This window comes from Lontra canadensis, unplaced genomic scaffold (assembly GCF_010015895.1).
Source record: "Lontra canadensis isolate GAN:19392208 unplaced genomic scaffold, GSC_riverotter_1.0 scaffold12, whole genome shotgun sequence".
In the NCBI taxonomy this organism is placed as follows: Eukaryota; Metazoa; Chordata; class Mammalia; order Carnivora; family Mustelidae; genus Lontra; species Lontra canadensis.
Genome location: NW_022631006.1, coordinates 28,190,144 through 28,208,031, shown reverse-complemented (window position 1 = coordinate 28,208,031; position 17,888 = coordinate 28,190,144). Strand labels below are relative to the sequence as shown.

At 35.9% G+C, this 17,888-nt stretch overlaps 1 protein-coding gene across 1 annotated transcript; it reads left to right on the top strand.

The window, feature by feature from the left end:
* Positions 1-2,233: 2,233 nt before the first annotated feature.
* Positions 2,234-9,068, top strand: LOC116867457 (olfactory receptor 4K15-like). The gene is made up of 2 exons (XM_032857087.1): positions 2,234-2,266; positions 8,109-9,068. The coding sequence occupies exon 2, from the start codon at positions 8,112-8,114 to the stop codon at positions 9,066-9,068; it is 957 nt and encodes a 318-aa protein (XP_032712978.1). The 5' UTR covers positions 2,234-2,266; positions 8,109-8,111.
* The last annotated feature ends 8,820 nt before the right edge of the window (positions 9,069-17,888 follow it).

Sequence of the window (17,888 nt, the reverse complement as noted above, 5' to 3'; positions counted from 1 at the left end):
CACAATACATCATATCAACAAGAGAAAGAATATAAACCATATGATCATTTCAATAGATGTGGAAAAAGTATGTGACAAAGTACAACATCCATTCATGATAAAAACCCTCAGTAAAGCAAGTTTAGAGGGAATATGCATAATAAAGACCATATGAAAATCAACATAATAAAGGCCATATGAAAAATCCACAGCTAATATCATACTCAAAAACTGTGCATTTCCCTCCTACGTCAGGACAAAGATGTCCACTCTCCTCAATTTTATTACACATAGTATAATAGTATTGGAAATCCTAGCCACGGCAATCTGACAAAGCAAAGAAATAAGAGGCATCTGTATAGGTAAGAAAGAAGTAAAACTTCCACTATTTGCAGATGACATGATACTATTTAAAGAAAACCCAAAAGACTCTGACAAAAAACTACTAGAACAAATAAATAAATTCAGGAAAGTCACAGGATACAAAATCAATATACAGAAATCCATTGCATTTCTATACACTAATAATGAAGTAGCAGAAAGAGAAATTAAAAACACAATCCGATTTACAATTGCAGCAAAAAACAATAAACTCATAGGAATAAACTTAACCAAGGCGATAAAAGACCTGTTCTCTGAAAACTATAAAACATGGATGAAAGAAATTAAAAATGAAAAAAATGGAGACAAACCATAAGAGACTCTTAGTCACAGGAAACAAACTGAGGACTGCTGGAGGGGAGATGGGTGGAAGGATGGGGTAACTGGGTGATGAGCATTAAGGAGGGCACGTGATGTAATGAGCACTGGTTGTGATTACAAGTGAGGAATCACTGAACTCTACCTCTGAAACTAATAATACATTATATGTTAATTAATTGAATGTTAAAAACAAACAAACAAACAAAAAACAGAAACAAATGGAAAGCTATTCCATGCTCACGGAGTATGAGAACAAATATTGTTAATATATCCATACTATCCAAAGCAATCTATAGATTTAATGCAATCCCCATCAAAATGCCAACAGCATTTTTCATAGAACTAGAATAATCCTACAATTTGTATGAACCCACAAAAGACTCTGAATATCAAGAGCAATCTTGAAAAAAAACAAGACTGGAGGCATCATAATTCCAGATTTCAAGATACACTATAAAGCTGTAGTAATCAAACGTAGTGGTACTGGCACAAAAACAGACATGTAAACCAATGGAACAGAATGGAGAGTCCAGAAAGAAACCCACAATTATATGGTCAATTAATCTATGACAAAGGAGGCAAGAATATGCAGAGGGAATAAGATAGTCTCTTCAGCAATGGTGCTGGGAAAACAGGCGAGGTAGACGCAAAAGAATGAAATTGGACCACTTTCGCACACCATACACAAAAATAAGCTCAAAATGGATTAAAGACCTAAATGTGAGACCTGAAACCATAAAAATCCCAGAAGAAAAAAAAAAATCCCAGAAGAGAGCACATGCAGTAATTTCTTAGACATTGGCTGTAACAACAGTATTCTAGATATGAATGCTGAGGCAATGGAAATTAAAATCAAATAAACTACTGGAACTGTATCAAAATAAAAATCTTCTGCTGAGCAAAGGAAACAACCAAAAAAACTAAAAGACTGCCTACTGAATAGAGGATACTTGCGGGGCGCCTGGGTGACTCAGTGGGTTAAGCCTCTGCCTTTGGTTCAGGTCATGGTCTCAGGGTCCTGGGATCGAGCCCTGCATCTGGCTCTCTGCTCAGCAGGGAGCCTGCTTCCCCCTCTATCTCTGCCCACCTCTCTGCCTACTTGTGATCTCTCTCTCTCTCTCTCTCTCTCTGTCAAATAAAAAATAAAATCTTAAAAAAAGAAGATCCTTGCAAATGACATAGCTGATAAAGCTATATATCCAAAATATATAAAGTACTTTAAAAACGCAATACCCCCAAACCCCAAAAATCCAAATAAAAAATAGGCAGAAGAAAAGAATAGACATTTCTCAAAAAAAAAAATAGAGATGGACAACAGACATAAGAACACATGCTCAATAACACTAATCATCAGGGAAATGCAAATCAAAACTACCATGAGATATCTACCTCACACCTGTCAGAATGGTTAAAATAAAAAGCACAGGAAACAGCACTGGTGAGGATGTAGAGATGAAGGAACTTTTCATTCACTGTTGGTGGGAATATATATTGGTGTAGCCACTGGAAAATAATAGGAAATTCATCAAAAATTAAAAGTAGAGGGGCACCTGTGTGGCTCAGTGGGTTAAAGTCCCTGCCTTCGGTTCAGGTCATGATCTCAGGGTCCTGGGATCAAGCCTTGCATCGGGATTTCTGCTCAGCAGGGAGCCTGCTTTCCCCTCTCTCTCTCTGCCTGCCTCTCTGCCTACTTGCGATCTCTGTCAAATAAATAAAGTCTTTGAAAAATTAAAAACAATTACCATAAGTCCAGTAATTTTGCTATTGGGTCTTTACCCAAAGAATATGCAAACATTATTTAAACAAGTGGCTGTTTCCCTCCCTACACGGCTTTTGTTATGTACATAACATGAATAGCATGATTATGTACGGTACATAAACAGAAACTACCTGTACACATCAGTGGATCTGAGAACTAAGGCACATAAAATTGAAAGAAAAATGGAATGTTTTAATATAAGTCAAAACTAGGATTGAACACTGCAAAAAATCAGAAGTCCCTCATGTACATATTTACCTATTTATAGCTAAAAACAGGCATTACAACAAGACTAATCTAACTATACTCATTTATATATAAAAAACACAAATTTCACACACATCACATAAAGCTTCCATTAGAACAAAGCAGTATTACCAGACAAGCATCAGTGAAGTATAATGCCTCTTCTAGTTGTCATTGCACAATGCTATAAATATTGCAGTCCAGGCAGTAGACCCAAGAACACCAAAGTCCTATACCCAAATACAATTAATATGTTAAAGAAGCTGTCTGCAAGTGGTGCTGGATTCCACTAGGAAGTTTACTGTAGCCATGTTGGTTATGACTTTCCATGAAGAAGGGTACAGTTACATTAAGAACTGAAGTATTTTTAAAAAAGCTTTAAACATTCTTTCTTGAACCAAAACAGTCAACAAATGACACATGAAAAATTAACTTTTCTGATACCTTTGCAATTTAAAAGTCAGATATCTGTTGTTCAGCAGAGCTGCTGTATGTAAAAAACAAATTTAGTTTTTATTTCTTCTTGTAAAAAAATTAATCCTAGTGTAGTTCTATGCTATACACCATTTTTAGCAATGAGAGTAATGCAGACAACGTCTGGTACAGGCCAGCACAATAAGCTTCAAAGATATCTCAAGACCCTGTTGGCTTTGATGGTTTTACTCATGATAACAAGTTGTGGTGTTTACCTTTCACAGAACATCTTATTTTACAGCTTGTAGAAGACCAATTAACCAGGTTTACATATGGCACCAAATGCCAGTTTCATATAATACCAGTTTCTATAAGGTCCCAAGACAGACTGAAGTTTATGCACAAAGTCTTCTAATCTTTCAAAGAACAGATAGGATTAGGGTATAAAAGTACTCCAACTAAATTTTATGAGTCTATCATTGTCTCAGTACCAAAATTAGATGTGGTAGCACAAACAATTTCAAAATACTACAGGCAAATTTCACTTGTAAAGCTATATGCAAAAATCCTACATAAAAGTTAACATATCAAATCCAGGCTGATATTCTCATATAACATACCACAATTAAGTAGAATTTATGCCAGGAATGTGAATACATCCACAATGGATGCTCTATTAATGGTATTTAACAGTTAAGATTAAAAGAGGAATTTATTATCTCCATTGGGGGGATTAGATGTTCTCTGAATTTTTCCATTTTTCCACTAAGGTCGGGGAATATCACTGAAGATTCATTATCTTTTTTTAAGATTTTATTTATTTTTCAGAGAGAGAGCAAGCGAGCACAAGCAGGGGGAGCAGAGGGAGAAGCAGGTTCCCTGCTGAGCAAGGAGCCCAATACAGGACTCAACCTCTGGATCTTGGGATCATGACCTGAACTGAAGGCGGAGCTGAACTAACTGAGCCACCCAGGTGGCCCTGAAGATTCAATTCTTGTTGAAGTATTTCAGAAACCCTACATGTCAAAATTTCCCTAAATCTATTGGAAACATAGTGCATATAATTGGTAATAAGTAAGACACAGGGGAAATGCTTGATTTGTTGCTAAGACAAAGGTAAAAGTAGTTTGACTCTCTGGCCATTTTCCCTGTTTGACAAATCAGTGAATGTGTAATGACAAAAAATCACCATGGGACACATCTATTCTCCCATAGTCCCAGTCCAATCTACAGTCTAGAATGAAGTAAAGAAATGATAAAACGGAAAAAGGGTGAAAAAGAATGCTGAGGTTTGCCCAAGTCAATATTTACTGTAGTTGTATCACAGCTCAAAAGCATATACACATCTGATGTAGCTCTTTTCTTTCTACTCTCTTATAAGAGAATTTGATTTGAAAGAAGCCAACACTTACTTCAGTTTCCTTACAAATCTTCAGATAACTGAATCAGGTATGTTTATTTTATGTCAACCATTTGCTTGATACATTTACTTGGGATTTAATATTTGGAAAATGTTGATGAGACTTTTAATAAACTACAGAAAGGAAATTAAAGCAATGGTTTATGATATTTGGACTTAAAGTTTTATGAAAATTCTTTTGCCTTGACTGTAAAATATTTATATCCATGTTAGTCTGGTATATACAATTTGACTTGGGTATGATAGAAAATGATTCAAGGATCAATTTCTGTAACATGTGAGCTTTTTTTTTTTTCTCTCCTTTGGTTCTAAGTTTTCTTTTTCTTTTGAAAAAGTGAGAAGAGACTTTACAAGAGCACAGTGACATCATTTTATCTTTATCATAGTTCATCCCAGCCCAGTCCAGCACCGAGACAAAAATGGCATTCAGAACAAGGATGAAGCATCACTCTCTGTGAAGATTTCTGGCATTTTTCTTCTCCTGCTTCCCACAACCCTTTATTTCTCATTCACTTTTACTAAAAGAAAGTTGTGACTTCATAGGTGACTAACCAAATTAAAAGATAAGGTTAAGAATAGTTTTATTCCTTATCCTTCCTTAAACCCATACTTTATCCTTTTGAATACAAATTTCCTTCCCCACAAGAGAATGCTCCAGGGAGGATGCCCCTTCTCATTCTAAGTGATAATTATTGATCTAAATATTCTTTGGAATGGTTCCATTTTAGTAATTTGTCACAGTATTCATTGTTCATTCATTTGATTATTTTTCCTTTTCACTTGTTTTTTTAATGCTACTTTTGGGAGAACCTTTGTACAGTACAATATAGCAACAACCCAGTTAGTAAATATTACCAGGGCATAAAGTTTTCCAGGCTAATACATTTTAAACTAGAATTTACCCCTTTAAGGCAAAAACATTAACAATTTTGGAAAACAAAATACATATCAGCCTCTTACCTTTGTAACTAGAAAGGGTTATTATCATCAAGTGCATTTATGATACATTTAGTAATATTTAATAGGGCTTTACATCAACTACTTTTTCTCATTTTCTAATCTTGATAATTCTACTTGCCTATTCTTCAACCATACCTTTAGGTTCCATTAGAGATTCCACTGTCAAGGACTGTGGAAAGAGCTCTGAAGAACTGGGATGAGGTTCTGGATTTGTTACTTGCTGTTTGTATAATCATGAACACATTAGTTAACCTTTCTGAGTCTCAATTTCCTTACATGAAAACTGGAGACAACCACCTCCGGCACACCAGATTGTTGTAAAGAGTTTAATGTTCACAGACACTTCTCCAATGAAGACATACAAATGGCTATCTGACACACGAAAAAATGTTCATCATCACTAGCCATCAGGGAGATTCAAATTAAAACCACATTGAGATACCACCTTACACCAGTTAGAATGGCCAAAATTAGCAAGACAGGAAACAACATGTGTTGGAGGGGATGTGGAGAAAGGGGAACCCTCTTACACTGTTGGTGGGAATGCAAGTTGGTGCAGCCACTTTGGAGAACAGTGTGGAGATTCCTCAAGAAATTAAAAATAGAACTTCCCTATGACCCTGCAATTGCACTACTGGCTATTTACCCCAAAGATACAGATGTAGTGAAAAGAAGGGCCATCTGTACCCCAATGTTTATAGCAGCAAAGAACCAAGATGCCCTTCAATGGACGAATGGATAAGGAAAATGTGGTCCATAGACACTATGGAGTATTATGCCTCCATCAGAAAGGATGAATACCCAACTTTTGTAGCAAGATGGACGGGACTGGAAGAGATTATGCTGAGTGAAATAAGTCAAGCAGAGAGAGTCAATTATCAAATGGTTTCACTTATTTGTGGAGCATAACAAATAGCATGGAGGACATGGGGAGTTAGGAGAAGGCAGTTGGGGGAAACTGGAAGGGGAGGTGAACCATGAGAGACTATGGACTCTGAAAAACAATCTGAAGGGTTTGAAGAGGTGGGGGGGTGGGAGGTTGGGGGAACCAGGTGGTGGGTATTAGAGAGGGCACGGACTGCATGGAGCACTGGGTGTGGTACAAAAACAATGAATACTGTTATGCTGAAAATAAATTTAAAAAAATGATTAAAAAAAAAGTTTAATGTTCACATACCGCATGTAAAAACAGTTTCAAACTAGTTTTTCCTATAGACATCATCCTTTTTTTCAGTTTTTTACAGAGACTGACACTTATCACTTCTAATTATCATGGAAAATGAAAAATTAGATTCTTTCTTTAAAAAGTATAAACTAACTGCCTTCCTTTCAATTAAAATATTCTTGTGTTTCTAAACACAATTAAAAAAAATAAATTCTCAAATCCTTATTTATCTCCTTAGAAGCTTTTCCTGCATTCTCCCAAAGAAGCTGCGAGAGAACATAAGCAGAATCAATTATCTAACAATCTATTTGCAAGTTCATTATTTCAATTCTTTATCATGTTATTTATTTTTGTTCTCATTGTTCATTATCTCAATTTTTGCCTACTGAGAAAGTATGGTATTGCCAGGTATTTTTTAAGGAATGTAACTTATTTTATTAAGTGACAGAAATCCTAATCAAAGCCTACAAATTCTATATCCTGGATATAATTATTTCTTTTGGAAGCCTTCTACATAGGTAAATAACATGTTACAGTTGATCTTCAAATGATCTACCCTTTTTTTTTTTTGAGATCATAGTCTTTTTTTTTTCTTTTCCAGAATTAATTGTTCCAGAATTCATTGTTTATGCATCACACCCAGTGCTCCATCAGATATGTGCCCTCTATAATACCAACCATCAGGCTCACCCAACCACCCCCTCCAAAACCCTCAGTTTGTTTTCAGAGTCCACAGTCTCTCATGGTTCATCTCTCCCTCCAATTTCCCCTAACTTACTCCTCCTTTTCAACCACTGTTACTAAATTCGATCTTTGCATTTCATTGCTATCATTACCTTATCTATCAGTATTCTATTCTGACATACTGGCCATCTCTGTTCACTTATTTCCATATAATACAATGTTAGCTTCAAGGGACTTCAAACAAAAACAGACATCATAACTTCAGAGAAACTATGTATTAAACACTTTTAATGGTGTAGTTGTGGAGGTTAAGTAGTAGAGAAAGGACAGAGGCAAAAGGAGAACCACAGTAAAAAACAGGAAATTAAATGTAAACATGGTCTCTTGAGAATTCTCTATTCTCTAAGAACTGAAGCTGCCTGTTAGCAATCCCAAGCAGATAATGCACAACAGCAGCACAAGGAAGTTAGTACAAGAATCTGGATATTGTAGCTTCTTCTCTTAATTGTGGTTTTCATAATACAATTCTGTTATTTCTTTACCATCAGATTTAACCCACAAGTGTATAAAATGGAGTTATAGCTTTCCTTCATTAGTAAGGACAACTGAGAGAAGAAATATTTGTCAGAATTACAGATAAACCACTTCCTAACAGGACTAATTCTAAATCGTTTCAAATTAATGTTGAGAAGACTCTTCAGTTTTGTGGTCTACTTTTTTTTGTTCTTGATAATAATCAATTAATGTTCTCTTTGTAGGTATTTCTCTTGCATCCTGAGACCATGGATCAAGGAAACTATTCTAGGGTGGCTGAGTTTGTGCTGCTGGGACTTTCTAGTTCCTGGGAACTACAATATTTCTTCTTCGTGTTGTTTAACTTCTTGTACATCACCATTGTGCTAGGCAATCTCCTCATTGTCCTTACTGTGATTTCTGAACCTGCCCTGCACACACCCATGTATATCATGCTCAGTAACCTTTCTATTCTTGATGTGTTTCTAGCCACTTATGCAACCCCCAAGATGATTCATGATTTCCTTCATGAATCTAAGACTATCTCCTTTGAGGGCTGCATGGCCCAGATATTCTTGCTCCATGTCTTTGCTGGTGGTGAGATGGTACTTCTTGTAGCCATGGCTTATGACAGGTATGTAGCCATATGCAAACCTCTCCACTATACAACCATCATGAACTTATGCAAGTGTACAGGCCTGGTGGTAGGATCTTGGGTCATTGGGATCATGCACTCCCTGAGTCAATTAGCTTTCACTATAAACTTGCCTTTCTGTGGCCCAAACATAGTGGATAGTTATTACTGTGACCTTACATTGGTCATTAAACTTGCCTGCACAGATACTTATGTCCCTGAAGTGTTGATGCTTTTGGACAGTGGTCTCATGGGAGTGACTTCATTCTTACTCTTGCTGATCTCCTACATGGTTATCCTAATCACTGTACAACATCGTTCCTCAGTGGGCCTGGCCAAGGCCCGCAGCATTCTGACTGCCCACATCACTGTAGTGACTCTCTTTTTTGGGCCCTGTATCGTCATTTATGCATGGCCTTTCAGCAACTTCCCAGTGGATAAAGTCCTTTCTGTGTTCTCTACAGTTTTTACACCTATATTGAACCCCATTATCTATACATTGAGAAATAAAGAGGTGAAATCAGCAATGCATAAATTGAAGATCCAGTATGTGAGTTCCAAGCTGCTCTCCCAACTCTCTCTCACAAGATAGATTTGTTGAACTGCGTAGACAAGAAGAAACTTGAGGAAACATAGACTTACTTTTTTCTTGTGGCTACCATCATTTTAAAAAGTTACCTTATTTGTTTGAAATGATAAATGTATATTCTTTGTTATATATTTGAATTAAAGAAACCTCACATGATTATGCAGTTTCTAAGGTAAGAAGTTGCTTATGTTTGCTACCTAAAATCAGTGATGTTTCACAAATTACTATACAATTTTTAAGAAATTAATTTCATAAAAATTTAGGTGGATATCCATCTTGGATAAACAAAATAATGTTTCTTTTATGGTCTAAAATACTGCAAGTAATCTATGATTTAGTTCCAGTAGTAAAAACAATCCCATTAGAATTCCTGTTTTCACACATTTAACATCAAAAGGTTTGTGCTATCTATCGAAAAATCCATTTAGCATGTAAAAAGTAATTTCACAAAAATAAATCCACCTTTATATTTTGTCTCACATACACAACTTAAGAAGCTTCACATACTTTTTTGTAGCTTTATAAAATCACTTGATGTTTTCTGGTACCATTTATTCTTTTACATTTTATTGGTAAAAACTATGTTGACATCAAAAGATGACAGCTCATGAAGCTTTAGACATCTGGCAATAAGACCACGAAAAATTGAATAAGACTCCCATCATCCATGCTCTGCATCAGGTATTTACTGGGCCCTGAATGGTGTTTGTACACTAGTTAAAGGGAGGGCAGCAAATGCAAAGGTAAGTATTTTGGAGCTCACCAAATATTACGATCCGGAAACACATTATGATGTTACCTGAGTGTTATGTACCATCCCAATTTCCTCTAAGATGGTCTCAGTCTAAAATGTTAGGTTCAGCTGATACCAAAAAAAGGCAGTACAACATTTACTTTGTGGAGGCATACTATTTATGCTATGCACTCAGTGGGATTGTGAACATAACTTGTCTCATGGTTGGGTGATTCATCAACCATGTACTTGTACTGTTGCTTCTTTTTTGGTATTACCGTTATGATCAAAGATTACCTGGACAGCAATGCCTGCTTTAGATATGTCACATGCAATTTTTTTGTGTGATAATGTGAAAACTATTTTAAGTCTATAACTCCATAGTGAGGAAAAGTTATTAGAGTTGTCTTGTGTTCTTCCTTTAAATCACATATTATTCTTGTTTTTTCTTGAGGCTTGAAGCCAATTATTCTGTTCATTTTCACAATACCACAGTTTCTTTTGCAAACACCCAGATCAGGGTCATCCATACCACTGCATACTTGAAGTAAAGTAGCAGGAAACAACATGCATTATAAACTGAACCCTTCTGTCCAAAAAGAATAGGACAGGATATGACATTATTCCATTAATCTTAACAACATTATTAAGGTAAGCCATGAACCCATCAGATACACTGAATGTATATTCCAATGAATGTGCATTCCACCGGTTTTAGAAAAACCTTAAGTCCTGGACTAGGAAGCTGGGCATGATGTTTCAGAACGCTGTCTTTCAGAGTCTGAAATACAGCTTGCATTGTGAATAAGAAAAGTGCAGGTGAGATGATCAGCAGCAGGTGGCAGCTTACTAGCAGAGATGGAGGAGGCCAAGGGGATAAAAGCAGCAGGAACATTGAGCCATGTCCCCACCCAGGCTATATAGCCAGGTAACAGCAACAGAGGTAGGTGGCAATTGACCTAGGACACCTCATTAATGGAGTAACATTGGAACCAACTGTGGTCACTCAAGCTTTATATTATAACTATATTGATGTATTTCATACCTTGTATCATAAATATTGTCTAAAATATTTAAAAGTCCTAATGCATTTGATAAGGGGTTAATATCCAAAATATACAAAGAACTTACATAACCAATACCAAAAAATCCCAAGCAATCTCAAAAATGGGCAGAGGACCTAAACAAACATTTTACCAAAGAAGACATACAGATGGCAATGGGCACATGAAAAGATGCTCAGTATCACTAATTGGGGAAATGAAAATCAAAACCACAGTGAGAAATCATTTTACATCTGTCAGAACGGATAGCATCAAAAACACAAGAAATGTTAAGTGTTTACAAGGATGTGGACAAAAAAAAACACCCAAAAACAAACCTTGGTGAAATGTAAACTACTGGACAGTGGAAAAAAATATGGAGGTTTTTGAAAACATAAAAATAGAAATACCATATGATCTAATAATTCTACTACTGGGTATTTACCCAAAGAAAGCAAGATCACTAATTTGAAAAGATATATGCACTCCTATATGTTCACTGGACCATTATTTAAAATAACCAAGATATGGAAGCAACCAAAGTGTCCAATGATAGATGACTGGATAAAGAAGATGTTATATATATACAATGGAATATTGTTCGCCATAAAGGAGATGAGATTTGGGGCACCCAGATCACTCAGTCAGTTAGGTGTCCCCCTCCTGATTTCAGCTCAGGTCATGATTTTAGGGTCATGAGACAGCTTTGCATTGGGCTTGCAATGGTTGTGGAGCCTGCTCAAGATTTTCTCTCCCTCTCCTGCTGCTCCCCCATCCCCGTGTGTGCTCTCTCTATATATAAAAAAGAGAGAGAGAGAAATGAGATTTTAGAACTAGAGAGTATAATGCTAAGTGAAAAACTTGGAGAGAGAAAAACGAATACCATACAATTTCACTTCTATGTGGACTCTAAAAGCAAATGAATAAAGAAACAGAGTAGAATCATACCTAGAAAAACTGATGGTTGTCAGAGGGTGGGGGGTGAGGGGAATGAGACATAAAGGCTCCCAGTTATGTAATGAGTAAGTCACAGGAAGAAGAGGTACAGCATAGGGAATAGCCAATGGCATTGTAATAGTGTTGCATGGTAAAGATGGTAGCTGCACTTGTGGTGAGCATAGTGTTACCTGCAGAGTTGTTAAAAAAAATTCAAATAATGAATCACTGAACATTAAAAATTAATGATATACTATATGTTGGCTAATTGAATATAGTAAATAAAAACACTACAAACAAAAACAAAAACAAATGTAATGGGATTCCTATAGTATAATGTAAATAACCATTCCTTTGCTGTTGTATAATGAGGGTTCCAATTTTGTTACCATACCAACACTCGAATAAACATGTTTTACTTATAAAAAAACTGTGTCAGAAACAAACTGTCAAATATGTTGCACAAAATTATAGTGTGGCTCATTTTGGACTGCATAATTATATGAAACTATTTGTGAATTTTGATTTTATATAATATTCAGTTTATTTCTAGAATATGGCATTTTTTTGAGGTCCGATTTTCTTTTCACTTTCAATAGATGTGCTTTTATAATATAGTATGTTCTTTTATTAAATTATTTATCCATTCAATTATGAGAAGTAAACTGAAGGGGATGATAAAGTAAGAATTTAACTATAATGGAAAATCTATTAATTGCTCATATTGTATTTACACTTATTAACTTGAAAATATATTCAATGGATTCTATGTGTCAAACAAAAGTTAGAACCATGCTTTATACAGCAAATGTCCAAAGGAGCACTCAGACTATTGAAGTATATTTTCCTTATCAACTTTCTTCAAAGAAATGGAAGATTTAATTTAATTCAAATGATACATGTTAAATACCTACTTAGCTAATTTAGGGTACTGACAATGATACATTTTAAATTAATTAAAATTCACATATAGAAGAACCAGTCTTAGAGTAGTTTCCCAGAATAAATTTTAAAATTTACAATTACTGATTTGATCATGACATATCTAGACAAGTGTTTAAGATTTCTTTTGTCTTTCTTTAAAGCCATCATAATTTGATGTTTCTTCCATATACAAGATTTTTTTCAGCATCTCTGTAATATTTACTGTCTTCTGAATTTTGAAGTATAGGTGTCCTATGGTGTTAGATTACTAAAAAAAAAAAAATCAGTGCAATATACTATGACATGCTTACATGTTACAAAACAAAAATAACCCAGATTATATTTTTAAATTAATTTTTTCTCTTTCATGGCTTCAAGGTTTCAAGTATTTGAAACCTTCTCTTCTACTTTTCATTTTGGATATTTTTTACCTTTTACAGTTAAGTGTTTTTTTTTAAATAAAAAGAAACAGGAAAAAAAAGAAAATCCTTTTGTCCTCATTTCTTCCTCTAGCTCTTGATCCATTTCTCACCTTTGTCCTTGTTCACAAGATATTTATGGGGAAAGCTCTGAAGACTTGTTCATACTGTCTCCCATAGTTCTCTTCTTTTTCTTTCTTGTGCCCACTCCAGTAAGGCTTTTATCTCCATATTCTATTCATATTGTTTCTTTAAAGGTTACTAGTGACCTCTCTACTGCTAAATCCAGAGATCATTTCCCAATCCTCAACCTAGTTGATCAATCAGTTGTACAATTTTTTAAAAATATTTTATTTATTTGACAGAGAGAGAGACATAGCAAGAAAGGGAACACAAGTTGGGGGAGTGGGAGAGAGAAAAGCTCTGCGAGAAGCCTGATGTGGGACTCAGTCCCATGACCCTGGGATCATGACCTGAGCCAAAGGCAGACACTTAATGATTGAACTACCCAGGTGCCCAGTTGTACAATTTTTGATACAGCTGATCACACTCTCCCTCTTGAAACCCTCTTCATTTGGCTTTTAGAACACAATGCTCTCCTGGCTTCCTTCATATACTTTTGGAGGTGCTCTCTGAATCTCTTTTGGGTTCCTCCTCCTTTTTCTGACCTCTTATATTACACCAGAGCTCATTTCTTGAGACTCTACCCTCTTTCTTTCTCCACTTGTGATCTCATTTAACCTCAAGGCTTTAAAAACTATGTACTGAGTAGACATAGCTTTGCATTTACACTGGACTCTCCTTCAATTTCCAGACTTCAACACCCACCCTCACTTGGATATCTATCACCTGTCTCAGATTTAACATGCCTAAAACTGAACTCCTGATAATCCCTCAAACAACTGTTCCACCAGGTTAATGAAGAAATCCATCTCTGTTAATGGAATCTTCATCTTTCCAATTGATCAGTTCAATGGCTTTGGAATTATCCTCCCAAACTGTCTCTTATCTCTTGTTATAGGTTAACAAATTTTACTGAGTCTATTTTCAAAATATTCTCAGAATCTGACTACTCCTTGCAACTTATAACCTCTATTGCTACTGCCTGATCCAAGTTATGATCATTTTCTTGGATTATTACAAGTACTCATTCCTAGTAAGTTTCCATGCTTCCCAACTTTTCAGTCTATTCTATTATGGCAGTTAAAGTAATCCTAATACAGTCTGTCATATCATGTCATTTCTCTGCTTGGCATCTTCCAAAGGCCTCACCCATTTCACACGCATTGAAAGTAAAGTTGTTACCATGACCTGTAAGCCCCAGTATTTCTGGTCCTTCTTACCTTTCCGATCTTAACTCAAACATTTCTCATCTTTGCTCACCCTACTTTAGTCAACCTGGTCTTGTTAATGTTTTAGAAAATTTTAGGCACCTGTATAAGGCCTTTATTTGCAGTTGATATCCCTTCCTCCTGGAAGAAATTTTCTTCCTTTTGATATCTCCATGTCTTACTTCTTCACTTCCTTCAGGTCTTTTCTTAAACTAATCTTCTCAGTGAAGGCTTCTCTGACAACTACATCTACAACTGCAACACCTTCAATGATATTTATCATTCTTCCCCACTTTATATTTTGCTCCATAGCCTTATTACCATCCAAAGAGTTATACTATGTACTGATTTATTTTGTTCACCATCTGCTCCTCCTAACTACCTGAAAAGTTTCACTGTGAGTAAGGCTTTTGTTTTATTCCCTGCTATATCCATTAAATTTGGAAAATTTCCCGATACATGGTAGGCATGCAATAAATACAGTTGAATAAATAGATTTTACTCTTTTTAAGATCAAAAAGTACTCGCTGCATAAACATAGTAGAAGTAAAATCTACTCACATTCTACATCTGCTATTTATTCCTTTATTTCTCAAATCCACACAAAGGTTCTAAGATGATCATATATGTATATATATACACACACACACACATATATTTATATATAAATATATGTATATGTAAAGAGGAACAAATCCATAGGAAAGTTCTAAGCAAAAATATTTACCTATATAGTGATATATAAGCAGCTACTAATGAGTAAGAAGTCTACCAAATAATCCAACTGAAATAGGCACCTTTTTTCTGATACTGATGCTGGCTGAACAAATTTGTCTACTGTGCTGGAAAGGGCTGGACTTTCAGTTGGGAGACCTAGTTTTTAGCCTCGGGTTTATTCCAAAGTTCAACTTCCTTGAATTCCATTTCCACCTGTGCAGAAAGTGTTGGGCTGGCAGAAAGAAAGGGCTACTTAAGATGGTGAAAGTTCCCGCCACAAAACCTGAGCTCTGACAGGAGAACAAAGACCCAAGCAGGAATCTGAAAACCGCCCCCACCCTGGGCTCCCGTGGACCAATGGGACCCCAACGAGCAGGCGAAATATCCAAATAAGGGAAACTTGCCAAAAGACCCCTGAACTCCCCTCGAGGCCCCTTAAAAGCCCTCTTCTCCCTGCCTTGGGCGCGACTTCCGCCACTCTGCTTTCCAGAGTCGGGGAACCTCGCCTGAGGGTGCCCACCTCCTCCCGGCACAACTTTCCTGGGTCCCCTTCTCCTGAGCCCTGAACCTTCACCGGAGAGTGCCTTTAATAAATCTTGCCTTGCACCCACTTTGCCTGGTGTTGTGTTTATCTCACCGGAAAAACTTTACAGAAAGCACCTACTTAAATCAATTTGGATTAAAATTTGGAGCCTCCATTCCCCTTCAGGAATATGGGGGGCACCTGTACACAATACTGCCAGCGCTCTATGGATCAAAGTTTGAAATGCGCTGGACTAGAAATCTCACTGGCCTTTCCTGGTTTTTTATATTCTGATCTCTCTCCCTCTTGGTACTTGCCTGCAGACAATGAAGTCTGAATAGCCAATCCCTGACATTTGTATTCCCTTTATCCTTCTTTGTCTATACCCATTCTTGACTTCAGTAGCCACACAAGAAACTCTTGAAGTAGCCTCCAACTACAACTATTCCCCTCCAGTGTTTTATACACTCTGGTTAATTCCCAACCAGTGCCAGAATCATATTCCTAAAACATACTCCTCACTGAAATGGTGAATAGCATTCCGTTTTCCAACAAATTAATTACAGAATCCTAAGACCTATATTTAAGATCCTCCAATGTATCGTCCAATAAAACTCTGACATATAGTATACTTTAGCCAAGCTAGAGCCCTGTTCTTCAATTACTTTTAATTTTCTTTATTCATGCTTTTGTTACGTTAGTCTATTTGTGCCGTGTAATCTTCCATCACTATCTCTGCCTTTCACAACATCATTTCTCATTTAAGGTCCTTTACAAATATATATTTTTGTCTGCTTCTGTCTCATTTTATTTTCCTCAAACTTCTCTTCTACCCTCCCTTTTCCTTCTTTTCACTTCTTCTCCTCCTGATCTTTCCAACAAAATATAATCTCTCCTGATGTTCCATACATCATAATGTGTATATATGCATTATACATATAGATTTATGATATGTATATATGTATATATGTACATACATTTATAATATGTTCTTCTATTTGAATTTTATGTTACATTTTTAATTTTCTTTAATTGCTCTTCAAAATTGCAAGCAACTTACAGATAAGCACTTTGTCTTTGTGCATTTTTTAATTATTCGTGTTTTTGCATGTAGTACTTAATTTGTTAAAAGGATTTATTTATTAATTCAAGACAGAGAGAGTGAGCAAGGGTGCATGCATACACACATGACTTGGAAGAGGGGCAGAGAGAGAGAAACCTCAAGCAGACTCCCCACAGAGCAAGGAGCCCCACATCAGCTTGATCCCACAATCCATCAGATCATGCATGACCTGAGCCAAAACCAATAGTCAGATATATGCCCAACTGACTGAGTGACCTAGGAGCCCCATAGATACTCATTTTTCTTTAAATTTCTGAATTATATTTAATTGGAGAATACAGATAAAAACAAGACATATTCTGTTTGACCTAAGTGATTTATAGTTCTGCAATATTGTAGCATTTGGCTACACTTATCTTTACAGTACTTAGAATGTGGCTTAAAACAATAAGTGTTTCACAAAAAAAGTTAATGGTAGTGATTGGGACAGAATTGAAACTGCAGAGAATATGAGTTACTTTATAAGAATAGTCCAATTAAAACACTCAGCAATCTTGCCTGTGGATAAATTTTCATAGAAAATGACCTCTATACCATTTACAATAAGGTACTAAAACAACTCATGTATAGATATATTGGTAACATGATTTCTAGTAATGTGAATCCCTAGATAGAAATGACATTTACTAATCTCTAAAATAAAAAGGCTTGTTAGCGATGGCCAACACTGTGATTATGTTCTCCCTCTTTTCATCTTCTTTCCCTCCCTCTCTTTCTTCCTTTTCTCTCTCAGTCTCTCTCTGTTCTTTCACCAAGTCATGGTTTCAAGATGACAGAATATATGTTGGACTTTTTAAAGGATTTATTATGTCTCAATGTCCAAAATATCCAATTAATTGCTTATACTCAATTACCTCTGTGACTTAGTCTATAAATAAGGACAGAATGATAATATATTTAATCAGCCATTATTCTGCCTGCTAAAACTGTAATGTGTTCATTCATTCATGCATATAATTACTCATATGATAATTTTTAAAATGTTTATTAATTTAGGAACTATTTTTGTGGCCTTTTATAAACAAACAGGCCCTTTGTGAGATACAGGTTTAACTGTGAGGAGGAAAAAAGGCT